Consider the following 15,593-nt stretch of genomic DNA (forward strand, 5'->3'; position numbering starts at 1 on the left):
CTTTGGAGGGGGGAGACCACCCTAGAACCTGCATCTGCTTTATCTGACGCTTTAGCCCAAAAATCGTTAAGCTTGCCACAGTGGCGTGGTTAGGGACGTTATTCCCCTTCTGAAGAAGGGTGTAGAGTATTGCCCCTACCAGGCAGGGTGTGCAACAAAAGCTTGAGACCAGATGAATGAACCCAAACCACAAGGTACCACATTCTGTGGGAGGGAAGCTCAGGAGCAAGGCAGGGTTTGTTTTGTTTGTTTGTTTGTTTTAAAAATTTATGGTCACCGCTTGTTTACTCGGAACCCAGTCTTGGGATATGGTGCTGGAAACTATCTCAAGCAATGGGTTGTGGTGACAGTCCAAACAGGTGGCAGTGGGAGGAGCTGCGGACCTGCCGCTCCTACCTCCTTCCCATCCCTCTCTGGGCCAATGTGATTTTAATTTATTTCCTCCCTTGGATGCCTGCACCTTGGGTCCCACTTTCTCCAGGATGCCAACTGCACTATCTGTGTGCGAATGACGTATCTTTGTGCATTTTAACTTTTTTTTTCCCCCTTAATATATTCTGCTTTTGTATTTTTGTATATTTTAATGTAAGGCCCTCGTTCCTGCACTGTGTTCTCAGGTACATGAACAATCTCAGGGATAAGTCAGCAGCAGCTCACGGTCTGCACAGCGGGAATACTTTTTTGTTGTTATCACCATGGAGAGCATCCATTTGGAGAGCATAGCCTATTGAACTACCTCATTTTTGCCAAGTACAGCTCGTGGTTTTTTTTGTTGTTGTTATCTTGTTTTTTGGTTCTTGTTTTTTTTTCCTGTCAGTGTCCTGGAAACCCCCTCCATCTTAAAAATGTGAAAAGACCAGGTGTTAATTGGGTCACCCCATGACTTGATCACCTTCAGCTGGAAGATTAGAAATTTGTGTAACTAGGAAAAGGTGGTACAGAAAGCTGGGCCAGGGGAAAGGCTCAGCGAAGCCTTGCATGGTTAAGTGATGGTTGTCTAATCCCAGGGCACAGAAATTGATATTCGTACCAAATCCACCCTTCACCAGATCAGTCTGTGCCTGCCACGCACACAGCAGGCTGTGTGTGTGTGTGTGTGATTAAAAAAAATGCAAGTTTGTAAGGATATGAGGTATTTTTATGGTGCTAGGGATTGAACCTTAGGCCTCATGTGTGCTAGGCAAGCACTTTATCACTGAGCTACATCCTCAGCCTGATAAGGATGAGTTTTCAGACCCTTGTTCTACTCTGTGTGTCCCAGGGATAGATAACATGGAAGAAAGACCAGCCTTAGATCATAACCTTTCAAGATCTTGGCTTCCAGGGAGACCGGAGCCAGTGTCCTGCCCTGCTGCGGTCATGGTTGATAGTGTCGTGGTAGCTGAAGGAGAAAAAGGGGGTTTCGTTTACATGCTGTGAGATCACCACAAACCTACCTCACTGTTGAAATGGGACAAATGCAATAGAATGCATTGGGTGGTGTGTGTCTACTCCTGGTTTCTTGTCTCCCCAAATGCTGCCCCCTCTAATTATGGTAGTTGTCTGGGCTTTGTAGGACTTTGCTGAGTCTCTGAGTTGGTGATGGCTAGGTGGCCTAGTTTTTGTAAATATAATGTGTTGGTCTTAATGTTCTTTGGGGTTTTATTGTTTACAAAACTTTTTGTATTGAAAAATAGCCAGAGCATCTTTGACAAAAGGTTCTGCACCAGACAAAAGGATCTGAAACATAATTGGGGGGGGGGGCCTTTTCATAGTGACGATATTAAACCATGTGTTTTGGGCTCCCACTCTCCCATTTTGGACCACAACCTCTGTCCTTGACACAGCCTCTCCTCTACACTCTTCTCCCTCTAAAGAAAACTTGCACACACTCAGATACATTTAATTCTTGAAGTATTTCTACAACTCTTAAATGATGTGTGCAGAAATACTAAAAATGCTCGGGACCCCTACCCCTTGGTCCCAACCTGAGTCAAAACTGTATTTTTGGTGGTGTTTTGAGAGAGGGTCCAGTTCTGAAGTCCAGCTTTGCCTCAATCTCCTCCTGCCTTATCCTCTGTCATTCTGGGATTACAGATGTGAGTCGTTACTCCCAAACCATTTATTGGTTTAATTCTTACCAAACATGCTTTGGGGTGTTTGGATAGGTTAGACCTATTTATTCTGTAATCCTTAAGTGAGAGAAGCAACTGGGGGCCTTCCATGTAGAAAGTGGGGTCTGGAGACCAGAAAAGGGAATATGAATGTATATTCAAATCACTCAGGAACTTTTTATGCAGGTGCAAGAAACTTATGTCAAAGTGGCCACAAGATTGTTTAATAGGAGACGGACGAATGTAACTCCATGTTTACTGCTAGAAACCAAAGCGTTGTGAGAAGTCTTGAATTTATGGGGAGGGAGGGGGGAAGTGTGTCCCTGTTTGTTCTCTCCCCATCCCTTCTCTTTCCTGAACTGCAGGAGACTACGCCCTCTGGGGCTTTGGTGGCCCCTTCACTGGGGTGTTTATATTTCTTGGTTGATTTTGCTGTACTCCTTCCTTATTTTCTAATCATTTTGTAACACGTGCTGACTCTTCCTACCCTTCTTTTCCTGGGAGAATAAAGACTTATTGGTACTTGAAACTTTTCTCCTCCTCTGATACTGAGTTTTGCATTTCCCCTGCTATTAATTCCCACCTTCTTGGAATGGGAAGCCAAGGGAGAACCATTGAGTTTCCCACTTTGTTCAGGACGAATCTTGAAGGTTCAGTCCTTAGAGCACCTCATTACAGTGGATTTTTGTTTCTAGTTAAGGCCTCTTGTCCCTTCCTTGGAAGCTGCCACATTCAAGAGGGGATTAGAGGTTTGGCATGCATAAGAATAGGGATGCCTAAGCCACTGGCTGGGATGAAAGGATGGGGCATGGCTTGGGGCATGAGACCCTAATAATACTTTGTCCCCATTCCTCAAAGCCCTTTACAAATCCTAATTAACCCCTTGCAGCACCCCAAGAAAGAAAATACCGTACAGAACTGGGGGAATGGCGGCCAAAGGAGATTCACTGACTATATAAACCAACATTTTCTTTTGAGATAGTTTGTTAGCCACCTAATGAGTACTGCATTTTAAAAAATTTCTTCAAAGATATGGAAGATTTTAAAAGGGAAGAAACTGAACAAACCAAGTAGTAACACAAAGTGAAAGGAAACAATCTGGATTAAATCAATCCTCAGACTGTCAGTATTACCAGCGCAAGGGGTTAGAAGTTTTGTATATCTCCTGGGGCTCTCTGACCCCTTAACTAACTGTACCAAAAGCCAAACCTGTCGGTGGAATCTCACAGATCAGCTAACTACTGCAGGAGTGACAGTAACTAGCTGAACATTTCCCAGGACACAAAGGAAAAACAGATAAAAGACTTCATGGATGGGTCCCTCTCTTCTAGGGCATTGTTTACTCATATTACTGTCTGTTATACTATAACCTGCTGGGCGTCAAGGTGGCACACGCATTTAGCCCCAGCAGAGGTAGGAGGATCACAGTTTGAGGCCAGCCTGGAATTAGAATAAGTACCACGTCCAGTGGCTAAAATGAACACACAAAGCAAAATAAAGGGGAGGGGATTTGCTGGAAAGAACCCCATACTGACTGTACTCACAGCTTTTAAGATTAATCTATGAAACTATGGGGAAGCTAGGCGTGGTATTACATGCCTTTAATCCCAGTAGATAGGAGGATGGCCCTTGTGTTTGAGGTCATTCTGAAACTGCATAGTGAATTCCAGGTCAGCTAGAGGAAGACCCTACCTCGAAAAGCCAAGAGAAAACAATAGGGACCAATAGCCAAATTGAAAGAATGTGTAATTACTGAAACTTGACAAGTCACAAGTTGATTGACTCATGTATTTGACTCATGTATGTCCTAGACCTGGAGTTGCTTACCTCCTGCTTATCAGTTCAGACCACATTTTCGAATTGTGCAAAGGTCAGCCTGTTGTGAATTAGCTTGATTTCCACACCCGCCCCCCTTTCCTTTTTTCGAGGTAGGGTCTCTTTCTAGCCCAGGCTGACCTGGAATTACCTATATAGTCTCAGGGCTGCCTGAAACCCAGAGCAGTCCACCTACCTCTGCCTCACCAGTGCTGGGATTAAAGGTATATGCTTTCCCCCTTTCCTTCTAAAAGTAGTCTGACAAACTAGGCGTGGTGGTACACACCTTTAATCCCAGTACTCAGGAGGTAGAGGTAGGAGGATCTCTTGAGTTCAAGGCCACCCTGAGACTACATAGTAGTGAATTCCAGGTCAGTCTGGACTAGAAAGACGTATCTTGGGTGGGGGGAGGAACGACAAAAAAGGCAGACATGTTGATGTTACTGGCCAGTAAGTAATTTGATCCCTCTGACTATGCAAAGAACAAATGAAATGTTACAGATAATTAATCCAATGGCCACCAAATTGGAAGGCCAAGTGTTTGAAAACAAGGAACATGGATTAAGCCAAGACAAACTGTTGGTGAGATCCTGATAACAAGATGTCTTTTCAGTATTATCTTGAAAGACAAGTGTAGTTGGACTGATTTGGTCATGTAGTTGATTGATATCTATAGAAAGCTTACCATGTAGGGGACGTACATATGAACTTTTGTCTCCACAATTCACAACTTAAAGTGGCCCGGAGCTGAATAACTTGAATTTGGTCCCCAATATACATTATAGCTGATTCCAAAATTCACTGTACTCGGTTTAATAGTTTTTTGTCTATGTCATGTTGTATAGTCAGATCACTGAGTTTGAGGCCTGGGCTAGAATGAAACCCTACCTTGAAAAAAAAAAAAAAAAAGAAATAGGCAGCACAGTAGCAGCTGGAAGAGCATAGTGTATGAAATGGATTTTCTTTTTCTGTAATATTAAAAGGACCAGTAAAATAAAGACATGGATGGGAGTACAAAGGTGGAATGGTCCAGTATGGAATTTATAGAAAGTAAGTAGAGGGGGTTGGAGAGATGGCTTAGCAGTTAAGGCATACGCCTGCAAAGCCAAAGGACCCTGGTTCAATTCTCCAGGATCCATGTACGCCAGATGCACAAGGGGGTGCACACATCTGGAGTTCATTTGCAGTGGCTGGGGCCCTGGTGCGCTCATTCTGCCTCTTAAATAAATAAATAAATAAATAAATAAAGTAAGAGACATGTTTCAGTATTGTGGATTTATTGTTGGGCTGGAGAGATGGTTTAGCAGTTACAGCACTAGCCTATGAGGCCTGAATACCCAAGTTCAGTTCCCTAGAACCCACATGACCCAGATGCACATGGTAGTGCATGCATTTGGAGTTCCTTTGTAGTGGCTAGAGGAGGCCCTGGCATGCCCATTCTCTCTCTGTCTCTCTCTTCCATAAATAAAATATTAAAGTATTCTAAAATTTTTTTTGTCAGGCATGGTGGTGCATGACTTTAATCCCAGCACTCGGGAGGCAGAGGTAGGATAGCTGAGACTTCAAGGCCACCCTGAGACTACATAGTGAATTCCAGGTCAGCCTGAGATACAGCAAAACCCTACCCCCAAAACTGAAATAAATAAATACATATTCCTCCCCCCCATTTGATTTTTTTTTTTTTTTTTTTTTTTTGGTTTTTCAAGGTAGGGTCTCAATCTGGCCCAGGCTGATCTGGAATTCACAATGTAGTCTCAGGGTGGCCTCGAACTCACAGCGATTCTCCTACCTCTGCCTTCCAAGTGCTGGGATTAAAGGTGTGCCACCACATCCGCTGTACAGTGAATCATTTTAGAAAGGCAGAGCCAAGTCACCAAGTAGAGATTTGTGCTGGTCCTTTTCCTAGAAAGGGTTGGGGACTGCTGTACAGTCCTCTTTTTCCCCATATGATACAATCACATACAGTTGGGCCATTGATTGAAGTATGGACAAAGAACAATTGTTTATCATGAATCCAACTTTTAGGACCCCAATAACAGTAATTTCTCGACCAGGTAACATGTCCTGTAGGTCCCTGACAAGTTTCCCGTGAGATTTTTCTCTATACTCAGCTATGTAGGTCTGTATGAACAGAGCAGCAGGGTATAAGTGGCTGACACAAATTGTTTCTTTGTCATGTGTATAATTAAATTTAGCTTAGGAATTTGGGGGGGAGCAGAGGGTGGGGAGGATTGGAGGCAGGGTCTCATTGTAGCCCAGGCTGACCTTGAAGTCACTATGTAGTCTCAGGGTGGCCTTGAACTTATGGTGATGCTCTTACCACTACCTCATGAGTGCTGGCATTAAAGGCGTGTGCCACTGTGCTCAGACTCATTTATTTATTTATTTATTTATTTATTTAAGAGAGAGAGAATGGGTATGCCTGCAAACAAAGTCCAGACACATGCACCCCCTTGTGCATCTGGCTTAATGTGGGTCCTGGGGAATCAAACCGAGCTGCTTTGGCTTTGCCTTAACACCTAAACCATCTCTCCAGCCCCCCTTTTTTAAAAGTATATGTTTTATTTATTTATCTGGGAGAGAGAAAGGTAGAGAATGAGTGAGAGAGAATGGGCACGCCAGGGCCTCCAGCCACTGCAAACGAACTCCAGATGCATGCACCTCCATGTGTACCTGTTTTATGTGGGTCTTCGGGAATCAAGCCAGGGTCCTTTGACTTTGCAAAAAACACCTTAACCACTAAGCCATATTCTCCAGCTCCTTTTGATTTTGTTATTTTTATTCATTTTAATATTTGTTTATTTACTTGAGAGAAAGAGACATAGAGAATGGGCATGCCAAGGCCTCTAGCCACTGCAAATGAACTCCAGATGCATGTGCCACATTTTGCATTTTACCTTACATGGGTTCTAGGAATTAGAACCTGGCCTATCTGGCTTTGCAAGCAAGGACTTGTTTTTTGTTTTGTTTTTCAATGTAGGGTTTCACTCTAGTTGCAGCTGATCTTAAGTTATCTATGTAGTCTCAGTTTGGCCTTGAACTCACAGCAATCCTCCTACATCTGCCTCCCAAGTGCTAGGATTAAAGGCACACACCAGCACACCTAATATTTTTATTTATTTATTTATTATTATTATTATTTTATTTATTTATTTTGGTTTTTCGAGGTAGGGTCTCACTAGCTCAGGCTGACCTGGAATTCACTATGTAGTCTCAGGGTGGCCTTGAACGCACAGTGATCCTATCTCTGCCTCCTGGGTTCTGGGATTAAAGGTATGCACCACCACATCTGACTTTATTTATTTGACAGAAAAAGTGAAAATGGTCATGCCAGGGCCTCTAGCCACTGGAAACAAACTCCAAACACATGCACCACTTTGTGCATCTGGTTCATGAGGGTACTGGGGAATTGAACCTGGGTCCTTAGGCTTCGCAGGCAAATGCCTTCACTAAGCCATCTCTCTAGCCCATTTTTTTAAAGATTTAATTAATTAACTAATTAATTATTTTTTTGTAGGCAGGGTCTCACTCTAGACTAGGCTGACCTGAAATTCACTATATAGTTTCAGGGTGGTCTCGGACTCACAGTGATCCTATCTCTACCTCTTGAGTGCTGAGATTAAAGGCATGCTCCACCATGCCAGTTGTTTAAAAAAAAAACAACTTTCTTGCGGCTGGGGAGATGGTTTAGTGATTAAGGCTCTTGCCTGCAGAGCCTAAAGACCCAGATTCAATTCCCCAGTACCCATGTAAGCCAGAAGCACATGGTGGCACATGCATCTGGATGTGGTAGTGCACACCTCTAATCCCAGCACCCAGGAAGCAGAGGTAGGAGGATTACTATGAGTTCGAGGCCACCCTGAGACTACATAGTGAATTCCAGGTCAGCCTGAGCTAGAGTGAGACCCTACCTCAAAAAAACAACAACAAAAATAAGCAAATAAGCAAATAAAAATAGAATATTAGGTGTGGTGGTGCACGCCTTTAATACCACACTTGGGAGGCAGAGGTAGGAGGATCGCTGCAAGTTCAAGGCCAAACTGAGACTTTACATAGTTAATTTTACATAGTTAAGTTTTACATAGTTAATTTCAGGTCAGTTGCAGCTAGAGTGAAACCCTACATTGAAAAACAAAAAACAAAAACCAACAAAAAAAAGTCCTTGCTTGCAAAGCCTGAAAGGCCAGGTTCAAATTCCTAGAACCCATGTAAGGTAAGATGCACAAAGTGACACATGCATCTGGAGTTCATTTGCAGTGGTAAGGGGCCCTGGCATGCCCATATTGTCTCTTTCAAAAATGCTTTAAAAAATTTGTGAGCCACCATTTCCAGCTTTAGATGAGTGTTTGCCCCCCACTCACTGGCTTCGGGTGGACGGAGGGTGTTGGTTTGAGGCAGGGTCTCACTCTAGCACAGGTTGATCTGAAACACTGCCTGCCATGCGCCTACCTCACCTCAGCCTCCCTGGAGGAGTGAGATGTCATGCCCAACGTATTTACTTTTGATTTTCGAGGTAGGGTCTCACTCTAGCCCAGGCTGACCTAGAATTCTCTATGCAGTCTCAGGTTGGCCTGGAACTCAGTAATCCTCCTTCCTCTGCCTCCTGAGTGCTTGGATTTAAGGCGTACACCACCGTATCTGTCTTTTAGATGAACTTTGAATTGTTTAAAAATTATCTTATTATTTGATTAAGTAATTTAAGAGACAGAAAGGCATAGAGAATGGGTGCACCAAGGCCTCTGGCCGCTGCAAAAGAACCCCAGACACATGCGCCACCTTGTGCATCTGGCTTTACTTGGCTAGTAGAAAATAGAAGCTGGGTCGTTTGGCTTTGCTGGTAGGTACCTTAATTGCTAAGCCCTGTCTCCAGCCCTACATGAGGTTTTGAAAAAAAAAATTTTTTTTATTAGCAAGAGAGAGAGCCTTAACCACTAAGCCATCTCTCTAGGCATTTTAAAAAAATGTTTTTAATTTATTTGAGAAAAAGAGAGAGAAGCAAGTAGAGAGGTAGAAAGAAAGAGACAGAGAGAGTGCCAGGGCTTCCAGCCACTGCAAACGAACTAGAGGCATCTGCCACTTTGTGCTGCTGGTTTACGTGGGTCCTGGGGAATAAAACCTGGGTCCTTTGGCTTTGCAAGCAACTGTGTTAACTGCCAAGCCCTCTCTCCAGCCCATCAAGTTAATTTTTTACCTGGGCCTCTTCCCTGTGGGACAACTATAACTCCAGCCCTATTTATATAAAAATATTTGTTTTCTTATTTGGGAGAGGTAGGGAGAGAGGAAGAGACAGAGAGAGAAGGTGGCACACACCTTTGATCCCAGGACTTGGGAGGCAGAGGTAGTAAGATCACCTTGAGTTTGAGGCCAGGTCGGTCTGCGCTGAAGACCCTGCACAGCCTCCTCCCCCGCCGCAAAAAAAAAAAAAAAAAAAAGAAACACAACAAAATTATTTCTGTGAGAACATGAACAAGCCAGGGCCTCCTGTTACTTAGGCAAATGAACTAGTGCTTTGTGCATCTGGTTTTACATGGGTACTTGGACTACATATGTTTCAAGTGTTCTCCTTAATCAGCTGAGCCACGTCCCCAGCCTCCATGGTTTTCTTTTCTTTCTTTCTTTTTCTCTGGCTCAGGCTGACCTGGAATTAACTATGTAGTCTCAGGGTGGCCTTGAACTCATGGCAATCCTCCTACCTCTGCCTCCCCAGTGCTGGGATTAAAGGCGTGCGCCACCACGCCCAGCTCTTTTTCTTTTTTTAATTTATTGAGGTAGTCTCCCTCTAGTCCAGGCTGACCCGGACTTCACTGTAGTCTCAGGGTGGACACGAACTCCCGGCAATCCCCCTACCTCTGCCTCCCGAAAGTTGGGATTAAAGGCGCGCGCCACCTCCCCGACCCTGTGACCAGGTTTACGAAACCCTGTTCTTCCGCAGTGGCAAGGTGGACTCGGGCCAGAACTCTGCCTTTACCCCATTTCTCAACAGCTTGTCCTCAGCAACTTCTTAGTCAAATCTCTCAAGGCACATTTTCCAAAGATCACCCAGTCAAGCTCTCCTTGACCGCTCTCTCGGTGCCGGCCCCCACCCCCGGCGAGCCCCACCTCCCTCCTCCATCGCCTCTCTGATCCCCAGCCGGGCGTTCTTCTCCCCGCCCCCGTGGGAGCGGCAGCCAATGGCGGGCGCGGAACGAAGCCCCGCCCACAGCAACGCCGGAGGGGGGGGCGGATCCCATTCCGCGGTGACGCGTTCTTCCGGCGCCACGTCGCGAGGAAGTGTCGGCGCCCCGGAGCGGCTGAGGTACCCCCCGCCGAGCGGCGCCGCTGCTGTGCCCGGCGAACCCGGCGAGCGTTCGCTGCGGGAGGAGCTAGCCGCGGGAGACATACAGGTACAACGGAGAAAATGGATAATTACGAGACCACTGGGGTGCGACGTGACAGGGGCGGCCGCTGACGGGCTGAGCCAGTGGGAACGCTGAGTGAGAAATGGCTTTTGGGGACGTGGAGAAGGAAGATGCAGGGAAACCATCGATGAGGATGTCATAGGCACTATGATGTGGATATTCCGACGTGGATATTCAGGAAAAAAAAAAAATCTGTTCCGATTACAATGGAGGGGGGACGAGCAAGTGTAGCGAGCCAGGAGATTGGCTTAAACAGCAGTGGATGGTGAAAGGTTAGACAAGTTCCTCTGGATTCAGGTGCTAGCCGCTTTCCTCATCCAGGTGGATCTCTACATCAGCCATATCTATCTGTCTGTCTGTCTGTCTGTCTGTCTGTCTATCTATCTATCTATCTATCTATATACTATATATGTGTTTGCATGCTTAAACTCTCTCTTTTTAAATTTATCCGAGGTTACCCAGCGGGTGTCTTTCTCTGGAGTGATATTCTGATCGAGGAAGAACCATGTCGTGGATCAAGGAAGGAGAACTGTCACTTTTGGAGTGGTTCTGTGCCAATATCATAAAGGTGAGCAGTGGCCCAGAGCATCAAGTTGGGTCTTTTGGACACTTGGTTGAGTAATTTTGTTTCAAACCCCATTATTAAAGTTCCATGACTTTAAGTGGAATTAAACAATAAAACCAAAGAATCTTAGATTTGTAATGTAGTTTCCAGGTCTGTATTTCTAGCATGTTTCTGTTTTAGCTGACATTTCTTAGACAGAACATAGTGTCCTAATATTGAGCAGGATATGCTGACATTTTCGGTATAGAAAAGTGAATTTGAATTGAGTGTATAGCCCAGTTGGTATACTGTTTGCTTAGCATGTATGAAGTCCTGGGTTCGATCACTATAAACTGGGCCTGATGGCACATGCCTGTATCCCAAGCACTCTGGAGCCAGTGTCTCACTCTATCCCAGACTGACCTGATCATCCTACCTCACTCACCTCAGTCTCCCAAGAGGAGTGGGCCATCATGCCCAACTTTATTTAGGAAGATAAGAAGTTCAAGGTCACCCTCTGCAACATAACAAATTTAAGGCCATAAGACCTTTTTTTAAAGTAATATTTATTTATTTGTTTATTTTCCATCCTTTTTTTTTTTTTGGTTTTTCGAGGTAGGGTCTCACTTTGGCTCATGCTGACCTGGAATTCACTATGTAGTCTCAGGGTGGCCTCGAACTCTCGGTGATCCTCCTACCTCTGCCTCCCGAGTGCTGGGATTAAAGGCGTGAGCCACCACGCCCGGCTTCCATCCAGGTTTTTTTTTTTTTTTTTTTTTTTTAATAACATTTGGTGTGTCATCAAGTACTCTGACATAAATCTTTCTTTCTTTTTTTTTTAATATTTTTTTTGTTCATTTTTTATTTATTTATTTGAGAGCAACAGACACAGAGAGAAAGACAGAGGGAGAGAGAGAGAATGGGCGCACCAGGGCTTCCAGCCACTGCAAACGAACTCCAGACGCGTGCGCCCCCTTGTACATCTGGCTAACGTGGGACCTGGGGAACCGAGCCTTGAACCGGGGTCCATAGGCTTCACAGGCGAGTGCTTAACCGCTAAGCCATCTCTCCAGCCCCCATCCAGTTTTTTAAACGCAAAAGATTTATATAATCCAAAGAGAAACAGGAATTACCTTAAAAAAAGGAGGGGTCCTGTAGAGATGGCTTAGTGGTTATGTGCTTGTCTGTGAAGCCTAAGGACCCCAGTTGGAGGCTCGATTCCCCAGGGCCCACTTTAGCCAGATGCACAAGGGGGTGCAAGTGTCTGGAGTTCATTTGCAGTGGCTGGAGGCCCTGGCATGCCCATTCTCTCTCCCCCCCACCCTTTCTCTCTGTGTCTGTCTCTCTCAAATGAATAAATAAAAACTGAATAAAAAAATGGATAGCTGGAGAGATGGATTGCTTAGCAGTTAAGGTGCTTGTGTACAAAGCCTAAGGACCCAGGTTTGATTCCCCAGTATCCATGTAAGCTAGATGCCCAAGGTGGCGCCTGCATGTGGAGTTTGTTTGTAGTGGCTGCCATGCCCATTCTCTCTATCTGCTCCTCCTCAAATAAGTAAATAAATACATAAAATAAAATTTTTCCTTTAAGAAAAAGAGAGGAGCCAAGCGTGGTGGTGCATGCCTTTAATCCTAACACCTGGGGTGCAGAAGTAGGAGGATTGCCATAAGTTCAAGGCCACCTTGAGACTTCATAGTGAATCCCAGGTCAGCCTGGACTGGAGTGAGTAGAGCAAGTCTCTACCTTGGAAAAAAAGAATAGGAGGGAGACAAAGAGAAGAAGAGAAAGAGAACTGAAATTGGTTTCTTCTAGTAATGTCCTCTTAATCAGTCTTTCTTTAACATTGCAGTATAGTATAATGGTTAAGAGTTTGGGTCTTGGAAGAAAACAGGCATGAGTTCAGCCTTGTGACTTTAACAAACATAAAGTTGTTCTGAGGATTAAATGCACTAGTGTCACTGAGTCATTACATTTCTGGTTTGTTACTCTTCTGGCAGACCAGGGTGTTCTCATTGTTGCATAGAATATCAAATACATGTCACAGTCTCTAGAAGCTCTCTCTTGTTATTGTGGTCTTCAAGTCATGTAAAGACTCTAGTCTCTGTTGCTTCTATCTCCCTTGTATCCTCACTTCATCTTTCAGCGTTTTGGGGTGTGGGGGGAGTCGCAACAATGTTATATCATGTGCTTAAGACAGGTTTGCGCTTGAGGCAAATCGGTTTAGTTTTGTTTTTCAGCTACATACTGTCAAGCAGTATGCAGTAATGAATTTCAAGCAGTAAGTCTCACTACCCACCCCTACACAAATGCCAGGTAATCACAACTGGACAGCAAATGAAAAGTGTCTTCTCAGACAATGATGTCAGCCCTTTTTTTTTTTTTTCCAGGAAGTGTCTCACTCTCACACAGGCTGCCCAGGAAAGCCCTTTGTAGCCCCAGGCTGGTCTCAAACTCACCTCAATCTCTTACATCAGCCTCCTAAGAGCTGGGATTAAAGGCAGTGCTACCTCGTCTGGCTCAATGACAGTCTTTTTGTTTTATTTTGTTTTGTTTTTTTTCAAGGTACAGTCTTGCTCTAGCCCAGGCTGACATGGATATGTGGTGTCTCAGGGTGGCCTCAAGTTCATGGCGATCCTCCTACCTCTGCTTTCCAAGTGCTGGGATTAAAGGTGTGCACCACCACGCCCGGCTTCAATGACAAAAGAAGCTGCTTGTCTAGATTGAGTTATTATTATATGTCATTATTTTGTTCTTCGAGGTACAGTCTCACTCTATCCCAGGCTGACCTGAAATTCATTATGTAGTCTCAGGGTGGCCTTGAACTCACAGTGATCCTTCTACCTCTGCCTCATGAGTTCTGGGATTAAAGGCATGTGCCTCCACGCCCAGTTTAGATTGGATTATTTTTGAAAAGGCTACATGTAGGAGACAAAAGTAGAAAGTACTGGAGAGGTGCTGGAGAAGTAGTCATGAAAAACCCTGCCAGGTGAGGAAAGACACGCTAACAAGTCAAGTTTTGCAGTGGTAGACAACTCAAAGTTGCTCTAAGCCACATACAAAGTTTTGTCTACTTCAACAAGTTATATATATTTTTGTTTTGAAATGGCTCCTGATGTGAAAAAAAATTGAAATTTATATATGTAGGTAATATGTTATGTGTGTGTGTGTGTATATATACACACATATACATATACTTTTATTTATTTGTTTGAGAGAGTCAGTGTGAGGGTGCCAGGGCCTCCTGCCACTGCAGACAAATTCCAGATGTGTGAGCCACATTATACATCTGGCTTTATGTGGGTACTGGAGAATTGAACCTGGGCTATCAGGCTTGGCGAGCAAGTGCCTCTACTTGCTGAGCCATCTTGCCAGCCCTATTGTATGTTTTATTCATTTGGAAGAGTGTACGGGGCACTCCAGGACCTCCTGAGCTGCTAAAAAAAAAAAAAAAAAGACAACAACAAAACTCCAGATGCATGGGTCACCACACATGACTCAAAAAGAATTTTTTTAACATATAGGGTCTCAATATGTTGTTCAGGTTGGTCTTGAACTCCTGGGCTCAAGCAGTTTACCTGGCTCAGTTTCCTGAATAGCTACAACTACATGTGTGCATCACCATATCCTAAGGTTTTCTAAAAATATTGATGCTTTGTTCTCTTTTCTATTTTATTTTTTTCTCAATTTTTATTAATCTTTTTCATGATTATAAAAAATATCCCGGGCTGGAGAGATGGCCTAGCAGTTAAGCACTTGCCTGTGAAGCCTGAGGACCCCGGTTCGGGGCTGGATTCTCCAGGACTCACGTTAGCCAGATGCACAAGGGGGCGCACGCGTCTGGAGTTCGGTTTGCAGTGGTTGGAGGCCCTGGCACACCCATTCTTTCTCTCTTTCTTTCGTTCTCAAATAAGTAAAAATAAACAAAAAAAAAAATTAAAAATATCCCATGGTAATACCCACCCTCGCCCCCCACTTTTCCCTTTGAAATTCCATTCTCCATCATATCCCCTCCCCATCTCAATCAGTCTCTCTTTTATTTTGATGTCATTATCTTTTCCTCCTCTTATGATGGTCTTGTGTAGGTAGTGTTAGGCACTGTGAGGTCATGGATATCCAGGCCATTTTGTGTCTGGAGGAGCATGTTGTAAGGAGTCCTACCTTTCCTTTGGCTCTTACATTCTTTCCACCACCTCTTCCACATTAGACCCTGAGCCTTGGAAGGTGTGATCGAGATGTTATTCAGTACTCCAGTCACTTCATTCCAGCACTATGATACCTTCTGAGTCATTCCAAGGTCACTGCCATCTGAAAAGAGAAGATTCTCTACCCAAAGTGAGAATAGCATTAATATAAGGGTATGAATATTAAGAGAAGTGCTTACTGGGCAGTTTGATAAGCATAGTATATATATTTTTCCAGACATCAGCAAATGTTACACCCTTAGGGCTCATGACTACCCCTGTTTTAAGTTTTCAGTATCAGGGATGTATTCCCTCCCATGGAGCGGGCCTCCAGTCTAGTTGGAGGGCAGTTGGTTTCCACCATGACAGACGTGCCACTATTGCACCAGTTGGTTCATTTGGCCTGGCTGCCCAATTATAAAGCTTGCAGTGTTGTTCTCTTTTTTAAAAGTATATATTTTATTATTTTTAAATTTTATTTTAGAGAGAGAGAATGAGTGTGCCTCCAACCACTACAAATCAACTCCAGATGCATGTGCCACCTTGTGCATCTGACTTACA

At 44.2% G+C, this 15,593-nt stretch overlaps 1 protein-coding gene across 1 annotated transcript in view; it reads left to right on the forward strand.

The window, feature by feature from the left end:
* Window positions 1-10,167: 10,167 nt before the first annotated feature.
* Window positions 10,168-15,593, forward strand: part of Dhdds (dehydrodolichyl diphosphate synthase subunit) — a 59,579-nt gene continuing 54,153 nt past the window's right edge. Inside the window, exons 1-2 of the mRNA XM_004671205.2 lie at window positions 10,168-10,291; window positions 10,760-10,874. Coding sequence (XP_004671262.1) covers window positions 10,812-10,874 — 63 coding nt within the window. The 5' untranslated portion in view covers window positions 10,168-10,291; window positions 10,760-10,811. The remainder of the gene's footprint in view (window positions 10,292-10,759; window positions 10,875-15,593) is intronic.

This window comes from Jaculus jaculus, chromosome 5 (genome assembly GCF_020740685.1).
Source record: "Jaculus jaculus isolate mJacJac1 chromosome 5, mJacJac1.mat.Y.cur, whole genome shotgun sequence".
Taxonomy (NCBI): domain Eukaryota; kingdom Metazoa; phylum Chordata; class Mammalia; order Rodentia; family Dipodidae; genus Jaculus; species Jaculus jaculus.